Source organism: Lepeophtheirus salmonis, chromosome 6, assembly GCF_016086655.4.
Source record: "Lepeophtheirus salmonis chromosome 6, UVic_Lsal_1.4, whole genome shotgun sequence".
Lineage (NCBI taxonomy): Eukaryota > Metazoa > Arthropoda > Copepoda > Siphonostomatoida > Caligidae > Lepeophtheirus > Lepeophtheirus salmonis.
In genome coordinates, this window is record NC_052136.2 from 18,300,271 (window position 1) to 18,327,974 (window position 27,704).

Here is a 27,704-nt window from a genome sequence, read left to right on the forward strand (position 1 = left end):
TTGGATATGGGAGTTTTAATTTAAATGTGCATTTCCACCTTGCACACCATTAACGACGTAATCTATGGCTTTGGGTTTATAAGCACTTCTGTTTTTGTATTTTCAACTTACAATATAAAGTCTGACAACAGACATTCAGAACCTAAAAATGAATTTTGAGGACAATTTACATTTTTAATTGAGACGCCCTGACATAGAATTTAGACTCCATACAAACTAAACTAGGCTTGAATGATTGACAAATGTTCATACAGTGACTGATTTCTTGATTGTAATTTGTGATACAATACAAGAACGGATTCACCGAGTATAAATCATTTTTCTGAAAAATACAAAACAACGGAATTCAATGGTAGGATGAAAGTGCAATTTTATCCATCATAACTAACTGTACAATGTACAAAGCTCTGCTCTAACAAAGTACAACATATTTATCTCATAATTTTTTAGTCTATGTTTTGCTGTTCATTTGTTTTATTATTATAGCCTTTTGATAAAATCCACTGTAAACATGTGACAATAATAAAATGTTGGAATAGTCTTGAAGATTCGGAATTCAAATAGTCTTATATTTCCATATAACAATTATCTGGACAGTTTATGAATAAGACATTAACTTCCATCTTTTGCACGACCGTCCTCACTTGTTTGTAATTGGTTCACTTTTGTTGTAGCTCCACAGTAAATAAAATATATTGATTTATGCTAGCTGGACTTGGTAAGTGTAGTCAAAAGCAATCGTAAAAATGATGCAGATTGTATGTAATCTGTGTATTAAGATTGCATGCAAAAGGTAAATATATATTCTGTGATTTTCTTATAGTTATATTATGATTGTTCATATGCAGATACGTTGGGAGCCTTGCTCAAAAATCAGATGTTAGTCAGCCAGTTCTTATGAAATTATTATTGAATAATTTTTCGGATTTATTAACTACTTAATATGAATTGCTAGAAGGAATTGCGTTATACTAAGATAAATAAGCATTTTAGTTTAAAATTACTCTAATGTCTTCTGTAGATACTTTTTCTATAAAAACTAGAATTTAAAAAAATTGCTGACCCTTTCAAAACATATTTTCTCTATTAATCACCCCCTAAAATTTGCAGGCACATTTTAAAAAAATCAACACAGACCGTTTCCGTAAATAGATGTAATAACGATTTATTGTTTTACCCATGTTTGTTGTTTTTTTTTCATACTTTTTCTAAATGTGCTTTGGATGGTCTGCTAGAAATTGCACTTAAAATAGCAATTATTAATTTTGATAGGTTACATTTAAGAGGGGTCATATCGGAGACAAATACGGTCTCACAAATTAAGTGAAGGATCTAAAGTATAGTTAACTTTCTTGGGTATATCAACTAATCCCCGTCAATTTGAATACACATCTACGTTTATTTAATGTACAACCTACATTTATATATATGTATGTATGTCAAAAAAGTTTTTGCAGAATCTCAGGGGATTTAAGGAGGGATGAGAGTAAATCATCCGTGGCAGAGTATGTAGAAAATATATACTTGATTGGATTTTTTTTAGTAAATAGCTATAAAATATATACTTATGTATTTATATATGAAGAGGAAGCGAGTGGGAGGAAAAGGCATTGAATGATGATACGCGCAGTGCGGAAACAATTATAGCAATTTCTTTTTAAATAAATACATTAAATAAGTTTGTGAAAGGCTTTATTTCTTTATTATAAGTAGATTCTCTTCATTGTTAATATAACTATTATTATGATTTCCATTCATTCTTCAATTGTGTGAGTTATTACACTCTTCATTTTTCTTAATTTTCGTATTCTCTATTTTGTTCATATAAAAAATCTATAGAAAAATAAATGTTTTTAAACAACCCAAATGTCAAACATCCACTAAAGTCTCATATTTGTTACTTAGAGGATTCTTTGCAATCACAATTTTATGCCACCAAGTATCAAACTTCATTACAAGAATGGCCTCAAAGATCGGATAAGTCTCCCCCAAATTACTCTCAAAAATAAACTCCATAGCTGTCATATCTTCCGGCTCCCTATCCAGTACAAAATCTCTGTTATGGCTTACACAATCCTTTTTGATAAGCGTCCACTGATCATAGTCATCGGTCACAGACCAAGATCCTCCTTTGCTTAAATTCTTTTCACGAATGAGGAATCCTCGAATGAATTTACCAGTCATTTTAAGCTTCATACTTCCCCCCATTTCATTCACCTCGAATGTGACAGGTAGTGGACTTGAGGCGTTGAATGACTGTGAGTCAGAGATGGGTCCTCGATGTCCAATGGGATAGTCTAGCTCACAATTGGGTACTCCGGTATGAAAGCAGTCTGTTACTTGGATCAATATTGTATACAAAATAGACAGAAAAACGAGATACATACTGGTAGACATAACTGTTGCAACTGATTGTGATGTGAGTAAAGGAAAAGTTCCTTTATAGGTAGTTCACTCTATTTAGTTAGATTGGGGCTTGTGCTATTGGAGGGTAGATAAGATTGAGCTAAACTATGTAATCTTATTATGTAATAGAAAAAAAGAGGAAAATGGATATTTAATTATATTTGGTCAAACAGGTTTGTTGGGAATTTTTTTAAAGGAGATAATATCTAAAAAAAAATCAAAAACTATAAGAACCTTCAAAATAAAAATTAACATTGTATTTTTTTTATATGCTATCAATTTTTCTACTTCTCCTTAATAGTGCTCTGAACATTGATTGGTTAAATTCCAATTAGCTCATGTTAATTAGTGAAAAATTCCATAAAATTATCAATATTAATTCCGTAATTGGGAGGAAGAACTGTCTCACTATCAACTAATTTTCGTTCTTATTTCTGTTTCTTTTGGGAAAAAAAGATTGTAACAGTGTGTAAAATTTGCATTACTAAGTATAAACTTTATAAATTGGTAAATTATATTGAGCAATAACTTCTATACAAATTACAAAGAAAAAAAATATAAAACAATTCTTATGCATCATTAAGAACAAAAATGCTAAAAGACTAAAAACTGTGAAAGTATTCAAAAGTGCTCATTTCAATTTCAAATAATTGAAAATGCATGGTCATTTTGTATAAGTACACTTTTTGATCAGAGGTAACATTCTACACCAAAATTATTATCTTTAGAATAGGTAAGATTTTCAATACTATAAAGCGCTCTAAGATACAAAATATATCAAAACACAAATTAACACTTAAACAAATCCAACAGATTTCTAGCAAACCTCCTTTGAAATAACCATTACGATCGTACATTATCTCATTTATTATGCTATATTTATGTAATATTCAAATAAATAAATAAATATAATATTCAAGTTATTATACTCCAAAAGACATTGGGGATCCAGGGGCGAACAAAATTCTATGCCACCAAGTTCCAAAGTCCTTAACAGCAATAGCCTCAAATTCAGGAACATCATTTTCATTTTCGACTTGATACATAAAAGCCAAATTTGTATTGGAGGCATCACGAGAAGCAAATTCTCCCGTGTGTGTAGCACATGCATCTCTGAGATCAACCAAGGGTACATTATCTCCTACCCAGGAACCAATTCCCTTGGTTTCCCGAACAAGAAATCCCTTAATATAATCCCCTTCAATTTCAACACTGAAAAGTCCATTTCCAAGATCGGAAGAGGTGAAAGTTACAGGAAGACCCTTGGGATCTAAGATACTATTGGAGCCACTCTCACTACCACCATGGCCTTCAGGATATTTGTGACGACAATTTGGAGGGCCAGAGCTTCGAGCTTCGGTCCCTTCAAAGAGGAGGAAGAGAGGTGTGGAGCAGACGAGGAGGAGAGGAAGACTCTTGTATTGGAACATGGTTCGAGGTTTGTATAATGAATTAAGGTATGGGGTCAATGCTTATATATATATAGGGATTTTTGGTAGATTTACTCTGCCGCAATTCAAAAAAAAAAAAAAAAAAAAAAAAGTCACCCTTCCTACAGAAATTGAACGCACCTCATTATGACCACTTACAAACCTCATACAACGGGAATAGGTCTTCATTTGTTATTGTATTTTTTTGTGTGTGTTCCCTGTACTTTAACAACACTCACAAAAGAATGTTTTATCAAACTGGTTTTTATGGTTTAAGGATGATTATACAAAAATTCATAAACCGTATGAAGAAAGAGAGAGAATTTACAAAATACAAATCTATTTACATACTTATATAATCAATACTCATTTTTACGAAATTTATAATTGTGTACAGATATCTATGATGATTAAAAAAAGATTTTCTCCTCAGTCTAAGAGCTCAAGTTCAAGGTTAAAGCTAAATTTGCCTTCCTTCAACATAATACCTTTTCTCCACCAAATAAATATATTAATTTTAACATGATTTTAATTAGTTTTTTATATTAATTTCAGTTATACAAAAAAGAAAAAAAAATAGATTACTTGCTACAAAAAAATACAAGTCCTTTTGATGAATATGTAAATAAAAATAAGTAGCAACAGCTACACTTAAGCAGCTTTATTTTAAATGTTAAACAAATACCTTGCTGAATTATGATAATAGAAATATCATTTAATTAAATTTTTTGATAGGGATATTTTTATTTCATTTGTTTTATACTTACGGGTATATGCCTTTAGAGTGGTATATAGTCCATTAAGCCCTTACATTTTGATTTCAAATAAAAAGAGTGAAAAATAGTAATTCCTGATTGATCTATATCATTTAACAATATACATTTTGTCAACTTAAATTATAGAAAATAGTTTATAATTGGACGGACGTATTAGAAAAGTTTCATTAAATAAAATATCCCATTTATTTATTATATATGTGAAGTAAAGCAGACTTAAAAATATACAAAGTATTGGTTTGCCAGCAGTTGAATTTTATAACCACTTAAGTTCTCTTTTAGTTGAACTCGAATAAACACTTAGGATAATAAACAATTCCTTACTACTGATTAAAGAAAAATCCTACATTTTGAAGGGAGAATTAGCGAACTACCAACTGTTTTGGGCATTTTTTTTTTTTTTAAAGGAAAGGTTGAGAGATAGAATATGTATATATATATATTATCATGGCGAGGGGACAAATTTTAAAAATTTCATTTCTTTTCACAAGTTCTTTATTGGAATTGGAATTAATTTTTATATGTTGACTTTTTATCATATATATATATATAATGATACTAGAACTGGGGCCTTGTACGTGTGACTCGGAAATTTTCTCTCAATTCTCAATAAACTGTCATTTCATCTCTTACTTGAGCTCCAGACTTGATTCGGACATAAAAAAAATGACTTGTTATGTACTCATACCTACATATAGTTGTAAAAAGTGGGACTTGCAGGTATGCCAAAAAAAGAAAACGAAAAATGAAGGTGGTCACCCTCACAATTTACGGATTGCTTGGGAGGAGAGCACCTCAGCTGTCCTGGGGTTTCATGGGATTAGATGCAAGATGTTTTATGATATGCAAAATAAAGAAAAACCCCTCCCCGTAACTAGGACTGAGATTGGCAGGAATTGCAGGGACGTCAATACTCAATTCTACTCCGAGTCCAATACTTACAACTCCACAACAAATTCTATGTGCTACTCTACCTTTTCCATTTTTTTGTACTTATAAATGATCTCTTCAAGCATAAAAGAATAATGATACCAGCTATGGACAGTATACTGTTCAGATCACAACTACTCTCTGTTTCTCTGGGATTTAAATATAAAAAAGTACTCATTTCAAGTGATTTATTTTTTTTATTTGAGCCATTTTTCTTACTGTAAAATACAGGAAAATACAGATAAAATAATGAAATTTTTTGTCAAAATTCCCCATTTTCAGACTTCTTGTATAATTTCTAAACTAAAGCTATGAGCAAAATAATTTGATTGTATTTGAGTGTTAATCTACGAAAAAAAAATCATTTGGGCAGCTTAACTTCAGAAATATGTAGTATCCGAAAAGTGTTGAAATCCTTTAAAATCGTTGTTTACTTAATTATTTAATAAGTTTCAAGATATTAGCGCTATCTTGCAGCTTTCAATATTCTATTATTTTTTTCAAATGTCCTACATTGCTTATACTGAGACAAAAATAAGGGACATTTTTTGAAGCTTAATTGACTAAGTTTGAAGAAAAAATAGTAATTTATACATCAATTACTTCAGATCTTTTTTATAGTTATTCTCAAAAAATTAAACTAAACAATTTCAAAAATCGTTAACGATTCACAAAAACTAAATTTTTACAAAAAATTTCAAAAAGCCATATCTATTCTCCAAAAATTAAGTTTTTTGTTGAAAAAAAATAAAAATCAACATCTGTTTACACAAAAATTAATCATTTTGAAAAAAAAATCCTTCATAAATTTTTTTATGAAAAAAAATGTAAATATTGAACTTTTGAAGAAAAATTTCGAATATTAAATTTTTTGGAAAAAAAATTAACAGAACGGGAAATTAAATTTAAAATATTAAGTTTAAAAAAAAACAAATGTTACATTTTCTAATGAAATACAAAAATTCCCTAATTTGTTAGGCTAGAGCAAATTACGCCCCTGAGTTATGTACCACCTATAAAATTATAAATAATTATTGAATTTATCTCAAGTACCCCCTAAGGGGTACACGTACCCCCATTTGAGAACCACTCCTATAGATAATCTGAAGAACGTATCTACTTGTATTGAAACTCGATCAGAGGCTTTTTTGGTTCGGTCTTATGTGTTTTTTCTATAGCGGTAACCAGAATTTAAGCATTTTTCAAATCATGAACATATTTTTTTTAGTTTCACCCTATGGATTGATTTTTCCCCCGTACCAAGATATATGAATTGTGCACAAATGACATAAATTAAACTTGATTTTATGTCATTATATTGATGTTCACAATTTGGAGACTCACATGACGTCATCAACCATTCATCTATAAAATTAGTTGAAAAATTCAATGATAACTCTCTCAGGCCGGTCTAATTTTTTCATACCGAAATCCAACACTATTGTCTACCTTACATATTTTAAAATACAAGATCCTTCAAAATATTGGGAATAAAGAATTAAGCAAGAACGTGTCTCTCTCACTCATGAGTATAATTTTGTTACTAATTCCTTCCATTCTAAAGTAATTTTGTGGATGAACTAATTAAAATAAAATTTTCTGTGTGTAGTAAAAATATATATTATTTATTACGAATATAAATAAGTAACATTTCAATCAGACGTCTCTAAAATATAAAGAATTCCACATTAACTGTACATACGAGTTTTTTTCAACAGATACAAAGATGTAAATACATATAATAAATGAATAATGAAGATTACTTATGATAAAATGACGTAGTCTTTTCAGATCAAATAAAAAACAAGACACACCAAAATTAGAAAAAAAATATAATTGATTAGAGATTACTTAATAGGCAATTTATTTCGTGAGTATGAGGATTTGGATAGACACGTGGAAAAGGAGGATGACTGAGTAGAAGAGAGTCCATCCCGAACCTCTATTAAAAAGCTTGCTATAAGTGGAATGTGATATCTTCCCTTGCGACTTGGCTTCTGTCCACCATAGATTTGAAGTTTGTAGTTGCCGATTTTATTCGGGGAGTTAATGGTGAAAATGACTCGTTGTTTCGTCTCTTCCTTCTGGACATAAGGAATCAAAGAACTCTGGAAATTTATAAATTATGATTATTTTCTATGTTGAGGAAATAAATATGTTGGAGCTGTTCCAAGAAAGAAATTTTCAATACCCATAGATCTCCGGGAGAAAATACCTGATTCTCTGCCAGCCATTTTCTAACTTATGAAAATAAACAGTCATTTTTAACAACACTAAGGATTTGTTGATGAGTTATTTTCTACATTAATAAAGCAAAGTTTCTCAACACTTAATAACTTAACTACAGCTAGTACAATAATAAATGACTTCAGATGGATCCTCAAAATAGAATGATTCATTTGAATATAATTTCCAAGTATTATAGCTTTCATTATCATACTAAATTCATACAAGATTGCCAACAAGAACTTATCTTCAAAAAATAATGTTTCAAAAAAAGGTTCCGTTATTTCGCTAGTTTTCCTCACTTAAAAGTTTTAAGGCATTAATAATTTGATAACTCGAGTTCTAACAAACTAAGCTGATTGCCAAAGAACCTGTTGTGATTTGTAGGAAAAAGGATTGGTAGGAAGTAAAGTCAGGTTTTGAATTGATTGTTTAACTGAATAAAGTATTAATAGTGTTAGCATATTGTTAAATTATACATAGGTACTCGCTCATGCATATGTATGTAGGTATCAAGTACATAATATGTATACTCGTACATACATATTTCATATCCTTAAAGCCACATTCACAAACAATAGCGAAATTCAAAAAACAAATAAAAACATACTTCATCACTCTCCAGTTTATATCCAGGGATTGGATTTTTTCGACTCAGTAGAACACAGTACTGAATGTCCCGACACTGATCAATCAGAAGCTCGTTACCATTTACATCATACATATGAGGAATTGTGACAATCGACTCATTAAGAGTTCCAAGAACAATTTTTGTTGATGTACCACAGGTCAAAGGTATAATGGGTTCATTTTGATAGAGTAAAATGAGCCCCAGCTTATGAAAGGAAGGAGTAAGACCCCAAGGCACATGAATGCGAGGCCAGTCCAAGAGGTTGGCATTCACCTACATTTATTCATTATAATTAATTAATTACTCATTTTGTAAGACTGTGTGGGGTGTTCTATAATTAATTAGGAGAAAGAACTATTTTAAGAGAAGAAATAAATAACAAATAACTATGGTCATTTCTGCCTATTCAATTTATGGCTGATATTGCAGTATTATTTTTTTTTCATGAGTCACCTATATAAGATTTTGAGTACTATGATCAAAATTACCAATGATTTTTGGAAAAGCCAAATTATCTCGGATATTTTATGTGTTTGAGTGATTGAGTGAATAGTTTTTAAATTTTGTTATATTTTAAATTATCTCGATTGTTTTAATTATTGACTTTACTGGAAAAGAAGAACCTCTTCTTGGAGTATAGAATTAGCTTTTTTCTCAATTTATAAATGAAGTCGAATAAAAAATGTATAACATTTAAAAAAAAAACCCAGCAGATACCTCCAGCAATATTTTTTTAAATGAAAAATTTCACTTATTTCACAAGTTCTAAATATTTTATACTTGGATTTTTGTCTAAGGGGGCATACATGGGGTTGTCAATCGTAAGTTTTTTGCTTTGTAAAAAAGAAACAGAAAATTATAAAGTAATCCTGACAATTTGAAGAATGTTAGAGGGAGATCAGTTTATATTTAATGACGTTTCTTTAGATTAGCTGGGAGTAGCTATGTTAGTAAGGCAATAAAAACAAATCTTGCATTGTAACGTGTAATGATATAGACTGAAATTACTCTGATGTAGATCATCAATTTTAGTCTGAGTATATCAAGGACTTAAAATTATAACTGGAGATGCAAAATTGTCTAAATCCTTGTGAGTGTAAATCGAATAGAACAGTATATGTTGGAAACTCTTATAGCCGACATATATCTCCTGACACATAAAAACCAAAGTGATCCTTGCTCCCTAATAAGTTTGAATTTTTTAAATAGGAAAAAGTTATTACTGAGAGCAGAAATAACTTGTAGGTTAATAGCATATATACATATTTTTAAATGTATAATTATCAGGATTTCGAAAATTAGCACATCCTTACTTATAGCCTCTTGACAAATCATCAACATTGAGGAGCGAACACACACCTTCGTAGTTATTCGGTATACTTATATGCTCTGTCCTCAAGAATTATAGAAAATACTACTCTGAGCACCATATTAATAATAATTAATATGATGCTCAGAGAAAGGGGCCCCGTACAAAATTGATAAATTTGGGATGTTTCATAATGGATTGAGTGGGATTGCATAGAATGGACATTTACTTTTATAGTATATTTTATATTTTTTCAAGCATGTATTAAAAGGGCATTTTTAAATTTAACAATTTTATTAAAAAAAGTTATTTAAATATCAAAAATTTCTTCTTTTTTTTAATATATGACCAAAGGAAAGAAGGGATAGTCGGTATTGTCTGTTCTCATTTATTTATTTCTTTCTTAGTTTCTGAACAAAAAAAAGTTTTGAATTTTTAAGTGGAAGTCATATATGTACCACTCCTAAGGTGTCAACGTCCAAGAATAATTTAGTTTTATTACTGCAACTTTGTATGTTAACCATCTAAACATCTAGTCGTACTAATGAAAGAAAATGAGCCCGCGTAAAAAGATTTGTCTTACCTGATTAATTAATTATAGATCACCCCGGACTATACACTTAATTTACCTCTATTACATTAATGAAAATAGTAGCTAAATGGTCGAGGCTGTCATCGTCCTCTCCATAGATTTGATTCTCTGGCTTGCCATATATTTTAAGATAATAAGGTCCAATCTGTTTTGCTCTAACTTGAAAGTATCCTAATCGTCTTTGTCGGTCTTTCAAGTAGCAAAATACTTCACTTCGATGAGACTCGTTATTTTCATCCTATAATGTTTATCGTATCATATCTATTCATTTTATTGGGTGACTTTCTGTCCTTCATAATGGACACAAGTCCATAAGTTAAATTGATTAATTAATAGTAGACGTTAAATAACACACATTTAAGCAGTATATACAAAAAACTAGAGTATGAAATTTCATACTTACATCATTCACTGAATAGAACTTCCATTCGTATCGAAGAGGAGAGAGTGATCGAATCATTATGTCAACCCTTTCTCGCACAAAATGTGTAGAAAACGTGTTCACCATCCTTAAGTTGTAATCGAAGAAGGCGGAAGAGAGAACTGGGAGATTGTTGTATTGTCTAAGTGTGATAGGAACTAAAAGGAGTTGCCATTTTGAGTAATTATCCTCATTCTATTTAAAGGAATGAATGAGACAATTAAATTATTTTCCGAATATATTCAAAGTTTCAAAGCTTTTTTATAGAGGGAATTCTTAACTTTAAACACCATGAAATCTTTATTGAATCCTCAGCCTTTCTTTTTTTTAAAAAGGGATAGAAAAAGACCATACATTATATGGCAGTTCGCATATTACATCATTATATTAAACTGTAACACAATTAAATATATTTAACAGTAATAAATTATATACAGCTTAACAAGAATTCATTTGAGTTCAACAAATCAACGTCCAGAATACTAATAAGTGGCAAGTGTAGATAAATTAACAGCTGAAAAATACATAGGAGTTATTTTTGATTAACATGCAAATTTGCTAGTAGTATTTTCCTAGTAGAATTTCAATATTTCTACTTCTCTTACACATTATTTGCGTTCTGAATGCGGATTGATTGAATCAAAATTGAATTTTCTTATGTAGGGAATCATAATGCAATAAATAGTTTGAAGAATCTATATGCTCTGATCCACAAGGTGGTGCAGATGTATTTAGGTAAATTGCAATCTTGCAATCTTTCATACGATACGAAAAAATCAGTTAGTAGTTAGCCACAAATTATTCTCAACTACGGTATCATCATTAAAGAATTACTGGGAACTGTTCAGTGCTTCAAAAAAGGTAATTTCAATCAAGGAAAAAAACCCATCAGGAGAAAAGAAGGAGAATCATTTAAAGTTGACATCAATAAATGTTGTAAATTTTTATTTTAGTGAGGTAATGCGTCATAAACAAGCTAATATTGAGCAAATAACGTTCATGTCTTATTAGCTTACTATCAACTGATTTTAAGAAATTTCACAAGATGGGAGGATCTTTTTTCATCTCTTCCAACAAAGACAGAAACTAGAATGGGCACTCGGTAGAGCACAAACATCCGCCTAGAATAATTTTCATTCAAAATTAGTTTATATTCCTGATATATGTTATTTTTCAAAAGTTTGCTATGTTGAACATTTTTACCTTATGTGGGACCGTGGCCTTTGACCTTTACCATATGCTGTGTAAAAAGGGCATGTATTATACCTACAAAAAGAATAATAAAAATACTTCCAGAAGTACTCACTTAGTTTTTTTGTTTCTTTAAAAAAACTAAATATTTTGGGAAAAAATTTTAGATAGGAAATTTTTTATTTAATAAATTTCAAAAACTGCGACTCACAAAAAACTAAATTTCTCCAAATAAAATTTCCAAAATCCAGAATTAATCGCTAGAAATTACATTTTGGGAAAAAAAAATTAAAAAGTTAATCATTTAGGAAGTCAAATTGAAATTGAAATTTTTTTTTTTTTTTTTTTTTAATGTGGAAAATTAAATTTTTGAGAAAAAAATTGAAAAAAACATTCCAAATTCTAATGCTATTAATAAAATATTAATTTTTTTATTCAATAAATTTCAAAAACAGCGACACACAAAAAACTAAATTTCTACAAATAAAATTTCAAAAATCAACAGTTAATCACTAGAAATTACATTTATGGAAAAAAAACTTAAAAAAATTGAAATATTAAATTTTTTGGAAAAAATTTCAAAAATTAATAAATTTTTTTTTAATTTGGAAAATTAATTTTTTGAGAAAAAAATTGAAAAAAAATTCTGAATTCAAGAGCTATTTGGAAAATTTCATTATTTTGGAAAAAAAAATCAAATATTAAATTTTGTATCTTATAAATTTCAAAACTAGCGACTCACAAAAAACTAAATTTCCTCGAATAAAATTTCAAAATCCACAGTTAATCACTAGAAATTACATTAAAAAAAAAAAAATTGAAATTTTAATTTTTTTAGAAAAAAAAATCAAAAAATAATTCGAAATTCTAGAGCTATTAATAAAATTTAATTATTTTGGGGAAAAAAATCAAATATTAATTTTTTTTTTGAAAAAAAATTCTATTGAAAACTAAAAATTCATATTTTTGAGGAAGGGACTACAGCCCCTCCATTCCATGCCCTGCGGTTGCTCCTGATTTTGCATTTTTAACGTTTTATGTGATTGAGACCTATCAAAATTTAATGGGCTTTTACATATAAAATCATCCTATAAAGTTTTATCAAAATCGGTCTTTAACTTTTACCATAATCATGCTTACAGTCTGACAGGTTAACCAATCGAAGCAAAAACATAACTTTGTTGCGAGGGCAGAAAGGCACAAACTTAAGCCGATTTTTCATTTGTTGTACTATTATTTATTTAATAGTAGGGAATTGTTAACAGCTTAGATAGCACCAAAGCTATAAACCAGGTGGTGAAAAGAATATTTGTAAATACATAGTTGGCTAAGTGACAATTGTCCATTAGGGGCGTTGGGTATTCTTGAATATTACTCTATGACTAACTATGCAATTTTCATTAGTTCTTGTTAACTACATTAATAAGTTAAGTTCTACGAATGTCAGAAGTAATTATATACGTCGTGAAATAAAAATCAAGTGACGTCATTAGTGGTAGCATAAAAATGGACATCTTGCCTGGAAAAAAGATTTCACATTGACCATGAACCTACTCAAGCTAAACGGTACGTTACGCCTCTTGGTTTGTAGTTTTAGGTGGACCTAATTTGAGTTCAACCAATCAACATTCAGATTGCTCAACAAATTAAAGAAGGTTTAACCTTTTTAACTTCTTTTCTTGCACCTCAAATACAGTTGTGTTTTTAAATTCCCAAATAATTTATATTTATTTTATATATGTTAAATAATATTGTCATTCCGGGAGTTGTGTTATTTTACCCCTCTAAATCATTTTGTTAAAAACTTAAAAATTAAACCACGCTCATGCCCTATTGGGTTATGAGCGTATGTGCAAAACGAATTATTTCTATAATTAAAAATAATGAGGTTGGTATAACCAACTTATCATTTTAACCATTAAAAATTGCAGTTACTAAAATAAATATTTACATTGAGTACCGAGGATAAAAAAATTAATATATATATATATGTATACTAAGCAAATAGCCGAGCTATATTATTTGATCAAGCAAGTCATTTTAGATTTACATTTATATCCATTCATGTTTATATATTTTTGGATTTAATTCTCCGAGTATTTTTGGTTAAAATATGTTGCTTCTTACATTTCTATATGGAAAATGAGTCAGAATGAACTCATCTGGATCCGTCAAAAAGAAATGCTCATTTAAAACCAAGGTTCTTTCATCCTCATTGTCTCCTTCTTTTGAAACGACTTCCAACTCATCATTATCATCGTATAGAATAGCCCAGGAACAGTCAATAAGTTTCCATGATTCACCCAGACAGACTGCGTTCCAAGCATGATTGGGCAAAGTTCCAGGAAGAAATTTCATGTCTAAAATAGTTTTTAAAATATAAAGACTAAAAGAGTTTGAAAAACTTACCTGGCTTAAAATCCGCATTTTTGGCAAAGCCATAAATAGACTTGACGGGTAAATTACCTAACTTGCAAAATTCTTCAAAGAGAGTTGCAAAATGGAAGCACATTCCTGTTCTTGTATTTAAAAGACCCTCTATATCTGAATCTCTTTCTTGTTGACAATTTCCATCAAATCTATGTACGTAATGGCCAATATTAGATCAAGAATTTAAAAGATAATTTTCTTGAACTCTTACCTGATATTTTCTACAATCCAACGAAAGTAAAGTCTAACTTTGAGCAAATCGATAATTTCTGACTCTAGACCGAGGGTCCATGAAGCAAGTAAAATGGAGGTCAATCTCGTGTGGATATTATTCAAATTTGTGTTATTTTTTGTTTTGATGAATGTTGCCCATTCATCAACCCGTGTTAAGTATTCTCCCAATCCATGGAGATAATCTATCTTACGCCTTGCGTCAAGATGAGGAATCACGCTGTCTTTGCTTGGACTATGTGCATTCTTCTTTTCGGATCCTTCTGTTTCAATAAATTCAATTGTTTCTTCTGGATGAGGTCTCCGGCGTCTACTTAGACGTTTTTGTTTAACTTTGATGAAGGTTCTATTGTTGGAGCTGTAAACATCCCCTAAATCCACTTGTACTCCAACCTCAGATGTGTCAATCAAAGTTTGTACTGAAACTTCTACACTACGTATATTATTTGAGTTTTTTCTACGTTCATCAAAAAGGCTTGAACTTTTGAAAAGGAAGATGAGTCTTTGATCTGTTTGTGTAATTGCGTCTCTCACTGTTTCATCATCGTCATCGTAATAGTGCTGAATCCATGGACTATGGCCTCGACGAACAAGGGTTTGAGTTTCTATATCATTCTTATCGGATAAATCTAAGTCAAAGGCTGACTCAGGTAGCGGATCCGTTTGGCAACTCTTATTGATTAGTGGGACATGGTACTTATTATTATTGTTACTCGTTATAGAGTTATGAATCTCTGACTCAATTTCAATAGGTATCAAATCAGGAAAGTCAGAGAGAAATCTTTGATTAGGAGGATTGGATCTATTTGTATCCCTGGTACACTGCTAATAAATGATTGACCCTTGTATTTCATATTGGTACTTCAAAGGATTTTTTTACCTTTCTAAACGAACCAAAATCCTGCAAATTATTCTTATTAATAGAACCTTGCTTTAGTCTCAACAGATTCCAAATATTTCGGCTCAAAAATTCATGTCCTTCGAAGTTTTCTTCGGTTGATTTACTTAAGAAACATCCCATTCTTTTGAGATCATCTTAATTAAATTTAATCTTCTAGAAGAGAATTATTAGTTAATTATCAATATTCAGTGAGTAAAATAGTCCAGTGTACAATTTTAATTGAAATTTTCAATGATTCATAGTTTCGTATGTAGGGACAGAATCGAACCATCGGTAGAGTGGCACAATTTTTGCAGAGGAGGCCGTCTGTCTCATGCTTCATCGTGCTTGATTCTAAAGAAAAAAAGTTCAAATCTATTTTGTTTTAAAAAATCTCCTTTTTATTATTTTCTAATTTGGGGCCCCTTATAATTTCTGGAGCCACATATAATATTCATTGTAGGGGGCTATGGAACCTGTAATTCCCCTTGTCACTTTGACCCTAAATAAGACACATTTTATGATCCATATTAAAGACCTATACAAGAATATTTTCTAGGATTTATAGAACTCCATATACAGATGAAATCAATTAAAATATAAGGTTGGTCTAATATAGTATGAACATATATCAACTCGAAAGAAAAAGAAAATTATTTTTTCTTCATTTTTTATTTTCATACGTGAACCTTCTTTAAAAAATTCCTTATGACGGATTACTACATCTATCATGCGTGTGCACGCAATTTAATTCTAAGAACTTTGCATATTATAATGTTCAAACCTCAACAACTCCTCCTGTCAAAATAAAGAGGTTCTGTGATTTAAAATGTTTCTTGTTTGGAGAACTGAAAATACCACTTTAGTAATTTTTTGTGCTTTCAAAATGTAATTTTATGTCCTAGTGTAGTCTATAAATTAGCTATTTTAGAAACAGACACCAAACTTTATACACAATACGTATATGTGTACCTTAACATGCCTTATCTTTCTGTGTCTATCATTGAAGAGTAAACATATACACATTAATAAAGCAAAGATTATTTGAGTGTATATATGAAAAACAGTCACAGGGTACACCGTACATAGTGCTCTCTGATTTATATTATATTTTCTCCTGAAGCTGTTGATATAATTTATTTAATCTTGAGGAGAGAACGTCTTAGTATTGAGTTACGAGCTACTTAGGAGTGTACAAATGTAAAATAGAGAGTAACGCCATGGTAACATTGGTATGTTTGTCAAAACCTAATAAAACCGGGTAATACAGGAAACTACTGCAAGTTCTATATAAATTTAAAATAATTATTAAATAGTAATGAGTGAAGAATCTTGCGAAATGACCCCGCTTCAGAAATTTGCTTTGTGTTTTTCTTGCTGTATTTGGAGTTTTCTCCCCTCTGGGTGGAGTTTGCTAAAATCTGCATGTGGAAGGTCACTCAAATACAAAATTGATGGAAGTAGTTACTTCCAAGACACTTATGGTTTATTCGATTGTTTATAAGAGGCAATTGAGGGTAAATCGTTGAGGAATGAAGTCCAGGCGTTTGTAAAAAAAAATTTAGTATACTTTTTTTTTTCTCAGAAACATTGAAGCTGTCAAATTCAAATCTTTCATGGACGATCTTTAAAAATCGACTGGGAACTGAGTGTTCCAATGGCCAACCCTAAGGTCAGAAGGCTGGAAATGGGACCAAAACTGACGACTTTTACGTCCATTCATATAAAAAGTTTTCCTCGAGGGCCCTTATGGAAGCCTATAAGGAGATCAGTACCAAATCCTGGATAGTGGCAGCAAACCCTAGTACTACTGATCTGTTAGACCTAGCAGAGAAAAAAGGAATTTGATGCATTTAAGGAGTCCTTTATGGGACACTTCCCTTTTCTAGAGTGATATCTGTTTTGCTCCCCAAAATTCATGAGGAGGATGACTGCTAGGAGCCTTATGTTTAGACCTACATCGATTTAGATTATCCTTGATAATGATACAAATGATCGGGCGTTGTCAAACGCAATAAGAAGGGTGTCAGTGTAAAAAAGAAGGCTTTTTGGGGTCTACTGCAGCAAACTTGACTGCTATTTCGACTTCTGACTCTTTCCATAGCATATGTCCAGCATAAAGGATGAGGGTACCACAGAAGAGATAATTAAATTAATTAATTATTATTTCAAAAAACTTAGTTTATTTAGAGGGGACCCTCTTAAGAAAGGGCCTTGATTCCAAGACAGTTAATATATATATTTTTTTTTTCAGATATTCGCTCCTCGACATATGAACCAGCTTTCAAGATTTTTATAATTTTTGTTTTGGAGAGAGTTTATCTAACTTTAACGTGTCGGGCAAGGGGTAACGCATTTATTAACTTCACATCGTATATCTTCTTATATTGTTCTTGCAACAGTAAACGTGGCTATAATGGAATACAAACTTAACCCGAAGGAGTTATCATTAGATAAGTCATTAACCATATTTATGAAAGGTTTATTTAACTTAAATCCTCCGTTATCTGGATATCAAGATACGTGGGCCTAAATTAAAAGAATTGGGCTCTATTGATAGGTTATTATAAGAGATGCTAGCAAAAATGACCCTTACATTAGTAGCTTTTTCAATTAAAGCTTGTACTATTTATTTGACTTTATTAGGATCGAGCTATAGAATAAATAGTGATTGAACTATATTTCTCCCCTTGTGGAATCTGGAGAATAATTCAGAATAAGGAAATATTAGGGGTGGAGTTTATTTAGCAAGTTTCTCATATGGGAAACAGTTATAAACAGCATATCATTGAATATGTTAAGTAGACTTTATATTAGAAAGATATAAATGATAAATTATTCGTGACTTTGAGGTGGGATTGTCATCCCATTGCAATTCAGACTGCTTCGACTAGTAGATGGTTAATAAAGCGTTTTGGTGTCAGGAATAACAAGCCTCACGTCGCGTCGGTTAGATAATATTCCAATTAGGAAATAGTTTATTCACAATTAATGAAAAAAAATATATTATTCTTTACAGACCGTTATTGAATTTGGGATTTTAGAATTTATCATAGATAGATATATATATATATATCTATATTTAGTAAAAAATTAAAAGAAATAAAGTATTATCATTACGTTTGAGCATGTGTTCCTTTAGTCAACTAGTTTTGAGTATAACAACTTTAACTAAGGCAACTGTATTACTCTCATATATACATTTAAAGTAGCTATACATTTGGCAATGGTTCCTTCTACCATCCCTTTTACTTAGTTAGAGTTACAAAAGAACGATTTTAATACCAATCAATCTTCACTCTGAAATATCAAAATATCAAAATTACAGTCAAGGAATATTTGGTACTTTTGTCTTTTAATATTTTACATTCAATTTAAATGATTATTTCTATTGTTTTTACAACCTTATTAAATACATCAATCAAAGAGTTTAAATATGATTTATAGTGAAACTTCAATGCAATTATACATAAAAACAAAATGAATAAAGAGAGTTTTAATTTCATTTTTTAAATTCATTCCCATACTAAGGAGACATTTGTTAGCCGTTTATTTCCAAAAAAGAAACACGTAATTTGACATGGGGTGAAAAGTATGTGAAAAAATAACTGCGGGGCTTAAGTCACCCTTAATTATAAAAGATACATTTTAAAAAGTTCTTACTGATTGGTAAAGTATGAAGAAGAGCTTTGTCTATTTTGGTCCAAATACAAAACATAGCAATTCTATTTGTGTTTTGTATGTGCTACTTACACTTTATTTCAAATGAAAACACAATTCAAGTCCGTCTTATAAATATTCAATGAGCTTTATTACGCTGAACCATGCTTTCTAATTATTGTCTATTTCAAAATATATACATAGGCTACATAATACAATAACGTTTATTGTACTTTTGTTACCATAATAAATGTCTTCACATTAAGTACATTTTCAATACCGCTAGAATAACTCTCTAAGACAAAACCCGGCATCAAAGAGACTTAACGCATTTATGTATTTTTTTGCAATGAGTGTAATAATAAGCCTTTCAAAGGTATGAACTTCAACAGCATTTAAACTGTAAAATGACACAAATCAACATGAGTCAAGGAATTCATTTCATGCCTTATTTGTTTGTTAAGTGGCAACGTTTGAATTTCAGAGTTATTCTTTTATGAGGAGTGAGATCTTCGTGAAATGCATCTAAATTATTATTCAAAAAATTGTTCTTTTTGAAAGAGAACAAAAGTTTTTGATATTTCCCTTGGCATCACACTATATAACGTCATTTTTATAAACACCTACTTCACTTTTAAATTGGTTCTAGCACTCCAGGCTTAAGCAGTGGTGTAGGAACCTCATAGAGCCAAGGAACAATTGGTTTCCTCACTTTTTGAAATACAATAGCGATAAAATTTTTAGTGTTATTATGGGTCATGAGTACAAACATAGCTAAATAAATAGAGATGATAAACTTTATGGATCAAAGTTTGGCAGTGGAGGCAGAAAGAGTTTAAAAATAAATCAAAGATTGAAGCAATAAGGCTACTATCAACGGAGGTTTTCCTTGAATTGAAGTACAAGTTCAGAGTCCTCCTCATTAATCTGATTAAATCAGCTAAGTTAATTGAATTGATTCCATTATAAGTCAAAACACTATATCTCAAAAGGAATCAAAAGATGACTTCCAGTTGAGCATGTCGGGAACAGTTCCCTTTTAAATGTACAATTCTCTGTTTTCTACAGTCATTTTTCTTTTTCATACTTATTTTCTAAAAAATGGTGTAGGACCAGATGATTCCATTGTTTATTTTTTATAATAACTTATTAATTTGAATAGAAGATTCAAATCGATTTACAAAAAGGAAATAGGATCCCTACTCTTATCCTATCTGCAGCAGTTGAAGCTCCTCTTAAAATGACCAGATGTGCCGCAAATTGTAAACTTATGTTATCTATCAGTAAGCAAGATTAACTAATTTTGTTTAATAACGATCCCCATAGGTTTGAATGTTGCATTACTGTGTCCTTGGACAATTTTTTTCTCTAGAGATACAGCATTGATGAAGATTTACCTTTGATTTGTTGTTGAAGAGGGCAATAATCTCTTCCTTCTAATGCTTTTTTCGATCACTATTCTTCCTTTGGAAATATCCACATGCCACACTGAAAGATTGAAGTTATTAGAGCTAGCTCTTTCCAGATTGGAAAATGTGGAGTGACTAAAAATAAATGTAACTAAAATGAAACATATATCTAAATACATTTAAAAAAAAAAAAACAATAGCACGTTGTTCCACGCACAAAAACGGAATTATTATTGCTACGACTCAGTCATTAAAAATGAATAGAAAGGAGTTTAATTATTCCATAGGTACAAAAAAATGGATACATATTAAATGATTTGATAATCAATGACATTATTCAAGGAGGAAAGGCTCATTTGTGTAGGTATAATCTATCTCAGAAGAACTCAACCTATCTATGCCACTTGTCTTGGCCAGTTTTATACATACGTGCTATCTTGTTGGTGGCAAATCAAAATCTAGTTGCCCAAAAAAATAATTATAAGTACTTTCGCTCATAACAAACTTTATGAGCTAGCTTTTCCCCCCCCCAAAAAAATTAATAATAATCCAGGCGTTCACTTAAACCACCACTTTATTGTTATGTATTGAGTTATAAACATAGACAGATCTTAATATTTCTACTAGGGCGGTACAATTTTTACTTACAAATGAAAAAAATATACAGATGTTTATATGAAATACAGGGAGCGGGGATCAAATTGTCGCCTACTTTAAACCTTTACCAAATAGAAAAGCTATTCTTGTCAGCTGACGATATGTAGTTCAGTTAGCATCATGTCGTCATCATATGAGGAGATAAAGAGCTATAAGTGGAATGAGGAGCTTTCGAGGTCCGCCGTAGTCATGGCATAGGTTAATAATGGAGGTGAAATCTCCAATTCAACGATTGTTTCAACCTTAGGTGTGAATTTACGGACTGTTCAGTGTATCCGTAAGAAGCTAGAAGACACCTGGGATGTTGATGCCACCATAAAGAGGGCACCTAAGAAGGAGGGCCCCGACAGGAAGGTCAGGGACACCGACTTTGTCGACAAGGTTAAGAAGATGGTTGAGGATGACCCTACCAGGTCCATGAAGGCTGGAGACAGGCCCTGGGTGTGGCAACAGAACTCAGCACCCTGCCATGAGTCCAAAATCTCCATGCAGTGGTTAACCAAGAACTGTTATGACGTCGTAACCTAGGAGTTGTGGCCTCCTAACTCTCCCGACCTTAATCCTTTGGACTATTTTGTCTGGGGCTATGTCTCTCGACATAGCCCCAGACATCCCCATAGCACCAAGGCCAGCCTGATGGACTCCATCAAGGAGGTATTCGGCAACATGGACAATGAGATGGTCAGAAGAGCCTGCAGCCGGTTCAGAAGCCGTAATGAGGCCGTTATTGATGCCAACGTTGATTATATCGAATGAATGGCTACTCTATACCTATATGCTCGTCATAGTTTTGATTTTCAATAAAAAAGTTAAAAAATGTATATTTGTGTTGTTTTTTTGTAGAAAAATATTTTGGCAACAATTTGATCCCCGCTCCCTTTATATAAATAAATTTTGAGGTTGAGGGGGCCTGCTCCCGGCCATCTCGTAAACTCCGCATATGGTTCTTATTAGACAGTAATTAATCAAGTTAAATTATAAATTAATCCAACTAACTAATTACAAGCCACCAACTCTAGTATACATAGTGTAAGCAAATCTAGAGTTAAAGTCTGGGCAAGCGTAGACAAAAATAAAAGTTTTAAGATAAGAAAAGAAAAACGTTTTTGTTTTTTTACATTCTTTAATAGATTGTCAAGGTTTTGAAATATTTTCTCGGAATTATGAATTATCTCCTACTTTTGATGTAATTTTAAAATATATATATATTTAGGTATAACTAAAATATTTTCACTGGACAAGGACTTACACTTGTGCAACTAATCCTTGCAGTTACTACTAATCTTTTATTTACTAGTATTTACTTTTTTCAAAGAATAAAAAGATAATGATAACAGCTTTGGAAAATAAAAAGCAATGATCAGCTTGCAACTACAAAAAGGTTTGCACTATTCGGATGTCATACTTTTTACAACGCTATTTACAAGGCCCGTAATTTAGTAGTACCGTTAGTATTGCTCCTGTTTTCGCCTTGCACTCTACGAAATGTACATCCCTACATTCATAAAAAATAATGTTGTAAGTAGGTATGTCCAAATTACGCATATGAGATTAAGTTGCATTTGGGCTCTTATTTGCATTTTTGCCCTGTATTTGCATTTTATCCATTTTAGACCTTTATTTCCACTTTTCTCAACATTTTTAGCTAAAAAAATATTTAGTTATTTGAGTTCAGGGAGGATTGAGTATGATGAATCCATTGTCACCATGAATTATACAAGGAAAAGTACTTGGATATTCAAAAATATATTATATCCATGTTGCTACCAAAGCTATTGAATTTTTTTATAATCTGTTTTTTTCTTTCTATAAATATAAACAGAAACCATCGACTTTAACCTGTATAACCAGGGGGAAAGAATAACCGCGGTTATTATGATTCGCGCCGGGTTTAAGGAGTGTCACATCATGAAGGGTTGCCCGTATGGCGAGGAACACAAACCATTTAAACTTTGAGGACTACACCAGCCCCAACATCTCCCAACAGCCCCGAAGCATTGTTTTTTACATTTTTTGAAATGAGCCAAAAATTTCGCGGATTTTAAGCATTATTTTTTACATTTTTTGAAACTCATGAACACGTGGAAGCAAAATCCAGTCGACATCGTTGTATTTTCAGATGAAAAGACTTTCATGGTGGATCCGGTGTTTAACCTGCAAAATGAACAGGTATTGACATTCCACGACATACCCATGGATGACTCCGCCAGGCACGTGACCACCACAAAGCATGCTGTATCTGTGATGATGACGGGCCTCGTTGCATCCAATGGGAAAAAGATGAAACCAATCTGGTTCACCACCGGATATCGTCCTAAGGCTAACGATTACCTCGACATCTTTAAGAAGAAGGTAGCCCCGTGTCTCTGGAAATTTTCATGGAAGGGGCTTGTTTTATTCTATCAGGACATCCCCTGTGCATGCAGCCAATGCCGTCCAAAACTTCAAAGGCAAGAAGCTCTTCAAGAACATTGCTTACTGGACAAAGGACTTTTGGCCCCCCAGAGTCCTGACCTCAACCCACTGAACTACAGCATCTAGGTGCATATTGAGGCCAATCCTTTAAAGTTCGACACCCCAACATGAGCTCCCTCATGATCGCAGTGGGCAAGGCCTAGACCTTAATGTCTAGCTTCGGAAAACCTACACCACCTTTCCACCTCCCCTTGAGCACTGCATCGCCACTGAGGGAGGCTGTATTGATTAAAAATGGTAATCATCAGAATACAAATGTACTCTATATAATATATTTATAAATATGAAGTTCATTTTGATACGTTATTTCATTCCCAGTAAATTCATTCCCTGTCTTTTCATTCCGGATATATCATTCCTACTTTAAAGATGTATATTTAGTGGATTCATATGGTTTTAATCCAAAGATAAATTAAAGTAGGTGAGTGTATTGTCTTTTATTTACTTTTAGATCATGACGTAGGGATTTGTTTTAAATAGATAGTAATGTACCTTGTGTTTTACGAGTTGATATATTTTAATAGTTTTATAGTATGTACATCCTTTTAAATGTAATCCCTTATTGAATATATGTTTTAGTGTATGATTGTACCCCCAATCCAAAGGTGTTCTTATTGGCTTTACTCCGGTCCGTTACTTCCGTCTGTTGGTGGTGTTCGTAGAACACTACAAGTGGCGACGAGGATGGGATAACTACTAACGAGGCTCACGCTGCAGAGCTGAGATGAATGTTCCAGGTTGGAACTTGGAAGTGAGGACGAATTGAGGGTAAAAAGAAATTGGAACTCGTGGCATTGGTGAGAGAGTACATCGAGGGTTGTGGCTGTGATCCCAAGTCCTTCGACTTCAACGATGGGGCTCAAGCCTCTGGAGATGGTGCTTCAGGCACGACGGGACAGCTTGGGGTACGGCAGCCCTCTCCATTCGTGATGGATGGTCCACGAAGGGGCCATAGATGGTCGTCATGGTGGGACAAATTCGAAATTTACGTGTCCTTGTTTGGGGAATTGTCCCCGGAACGTAAAAAGTATCTCCTGCTTCACTGTGCTGGGACAGAGGTCCAACAATGGTTCAACACCATACAGATTGTTGCTTTGCCTGAGGAGGACGTCTTCACCTCGACGGTAAGGGCAATTCGGGATGCTTTCTCCCCAACGGAAAGTCTGTTGTTTGAACGCTTCTGGCTCTCTGAGATGAAACAGGGAGTCGGGGAGCCTGTGGATGATTACGTGACTCGGTTGCGTGGCCAGGCAAAGTTTGGTCGCTTTGCGTGTGGGAGTTGCAAAGTTTCGTTCGAAGACGAAATTATTCTCCACGTGGTGGTTAAGAACACGTCGTCCCCACGGCTCCGCCAAACTGTCTTCGAGAGAGGTAGCACAAAATTGACAGACGTGTTGCCATTAGCCAGAGCATTGGAAACCTCCATCAGCCACGCCAAAGAAATGGGATCGAGTGAAACTGTAATGGCATCCGAGTATAAGGGGCCAAAAGGTCTCCGTCGCTCCAAAGGGACGTGGTCGACGCAAAAGGCTAATCCAAAGATGGACAGAGGGAACTGCAAGTTTTGTGGAAGAAGCCATGTTTTCCAGAAGACAAAATGCCCTGCGTTTGGCAAGGAGTGTTCCCGGTGTGGGAAGATGGGCCATTTTAGAGTATGCTGTCCGTCATCTGTGCCGTCTAGTTCTTCCATCTCTTTCCAGTTGAATGATGGAGTAGGGGATAGGGCCTATGCCTTCCTGAGGATAAATGGGAGAAGAGTTAAACTGTTACTCGACCTTGGATCGAACGTGAATATTTTACCGAAACATCTGGTGGATATGTCAAAGGTGATCAAGAATACGGGTCCAATAGAGGTTTTTGGTGGGGGAAAGGTCAAGACTCTGGGCTCTATCAGGTTGTTGGTTTCATTAAATGGTTCTGACCGGTGGTTCGTAAGTTTATTGTATCTCCTATTGGGCAGCCAATCCTGGGTTTTCGTGATTGCCTAGATTTGGGTTGGTGAAGTTGAGCAATTCCACCAACGCATGTACGGCTGGCGCTTCTACGGAATCCCGTGTGGAAATTCTAAAGAAGAAGTATAATATTATATTCGACGACTCCAAAGGAAGTACAATGAAACATACACAAGCAGTGATCCACCTGCAAGATAATGCTCGTCCCTGTTACATCAGAGCACGTTCAGTGCCACTCACACTCCGTGAGAAGGTCGCTGTGGAGATCCGAGAGATGGAGAAGCGCGGTACCATTTCCAAGATTGATTCGTCAGAATGGGCCTCTCCAATCGTTTCAGTCCTCAAACCAGATGGAAGTGTTCGGGTTTGTGCCGACTTTACTCAAACCATATCTCCAGTTGTCAACAAGATGTTGCACCCACTCCCTCATCCAGATGAATTGTTTGCAGACCTTGCTCAGGCCCGGTTCTTCTCCAAATTGGATTTTTCGAGGTGTTATGAACAATATGAATTGGAAGAAAAATCAAAAGAGTTTTTGGTTATAAATACACAGTTAGGACTTTATAGATATAACGTCTTACATTATGGTCTGGCCTCGGCTCCTGCTATTGTGCAGGCAGCTCAAGAGAGGCTATTAAGTGGTATTCGGGGTGTCAAGATTTATATAGATGATGTCCTCATATTCTCCAGAAGTAAGGAGGAACACTTTCGTATTTTAAATGAAGTGTTCAGTCGAATCTCGAATGCTGGAGGTCGTCTGAAGCCCGGCAAGTGTATCCTGATGGGTGAGGAGTTAACTTATTTAGGGGTTGCATATCCCAAAGTGGCCGATCCCTGGATCCAGAGTTGATTCGACCGGTTCTGGACTTTCCTGTTCCTGCATCGTGTACTGAGGTGAAATCGTTCTTGGGCCTTGTACAATACTATGGTCATTTTATACCACATCTATCAGAGGAAGCTTCTCCCCTCCACGAACTGATGAAGAAGGACATTGTCTTCTCGTGGTCTGAAAAAAGACAGGTGAGTTTTCAAAATATAAAGTCTGCTATAGCTAACTCACCTGTTCTCACTCATTATGACCCGTCTCTGCCGTTGGTGTTGTCGACGGATGCCTCCCCTATTGGTCTTGGGGCCGTTCTAGCACAGTTGGAAAATGGTATGGAGCGCCCGGTGGTGTTTGCTTCAAGAAAGCTATCAAAGAGCGAAGCTAACTACTCGCAAATTGACAAAGAAGCAACAGGAATTATTTATGGGTTGAAGAAATTTGAAGGATATTTGATTGGTCATCATTTCAAGATCAAGACGGACCACAAACCACTCCAATATATTCTCAACCCATGTAAAGACTTGCCAAGTGTCGTCTCCGCCCGTCTTGCTAGATTTTCAATGTTGTTGTCGACGTTTGATTACTCAATCGAACATGTGAGAGGCATCGACCATTCCCATGCGGATGATTTTTCCTGCGTACCAGTTGACGATCCTCCATGTCTGGATGATCCGACAGAATTATTACAATGTAGAGTTATCTCTAGCTCATGCTCTTCTGAATCATCAATAACTTTGCAGTGCTGTGGGGGCCGCTAGAACGGGTGTATGGGACAGTACCATCCTCAGGCCTACTCCCAAAGGAAGAATTGTTTGTCCTTCAAGAAGGGCTTGTTGTTTTGGGGTGTCCGCCTCATCGTCCCAGTTTCCTTGAGAAGGAAGTTTATGAAAGAGTTGCATTTGACGCATCCAGGCGTTGTAAAGATGAAATCTGTTGCTTGAAGTGTGATCTGGTGGCCCGGCTTCGATAATGATGTCGAGGATTTTGTATCAGCATGTCGCACATGTCAGAGAAAATTCATGCAAAATCTTCAATAGAAGAATCAATTAAAATAATTAGTATTGGTTTTGATGCCAAGATCGACCTTACTAAAATGATTAAAAGTGTTGAACATCAAGATAAAAGCAAAGGCAGCTTCCAACCAAAAAATATATTTTGCACAGAAAAAGAGAGATAATCATTATTATGGGTAATCTTACATGAATTGTTATTTTTATTTGTATAAAATATATATGGGTGGGGAATTGTAACTTTCATGATTTGAAACTAAAA

The 27,704-nt window shown here is 33.1% G+C and overlaps 2 protein-coding genes across 2 annotated transcripts; one reads left to right on the forward strand and one right to left on the reverse strand.

Annotated features, from left to right (window-relative positions):
• Positions 1 to 7,148: 7,148 nt before the first annotated feature.
• LOC121120883 (uncharacterized) lies at positions 7,149 to 20,675 on the reverse strand. Its single transcript, XM_040715784.2, has 9 exons — positions 20,511 to 20,675; positions 15,454 to 15,627; positions 14,554 to 15,398; positions 14,322 to 14,491; positions 14,040 to 14,272; positions 10,704 to 10,916; positions 10,338 to 10,538; positions 8,379 to 8,672; positions 7,149 to 7,650 (listed from the first exon to the last, which is right to left on the reverse strand). Exons 2-9 carry the CDS (start codon positions 15,592 to 15,594, stop codon positions 7,390 to 7,392), a joined length of 2,358 nt encoding a protein of 785 aa, XP_040571718.1. The 5' UTR covers positions 15,595 to 15,627; positions 20,511 to 20,675; the 3' UTR covers positions 7,149 to 7,389.
• Positions 20,676 to 23,252: 2,577 nt separating this feature from the next.
• LOC121119453 (uncharacterized) lies at positions 23,253 to 27,190 on the forward strand. The gene is made up of 4 exons (XM_071889152.1): positions 23,253 to 23,531; positions 24,431 to 25,548; positions 25,643 to 26,377; positions 26,431 to 27,190. The coding sequence occupies exons 1-4, from the start codon at positions 23,253 to 23,255 to the stop codon at positions 27,188 to 27,190; spliced, it is 2,892 nt and encodes a 963-aa protein (XP_071745253.1).
• Positions 27,191 to 27,704: the final 514 nt, after the last annotated feature.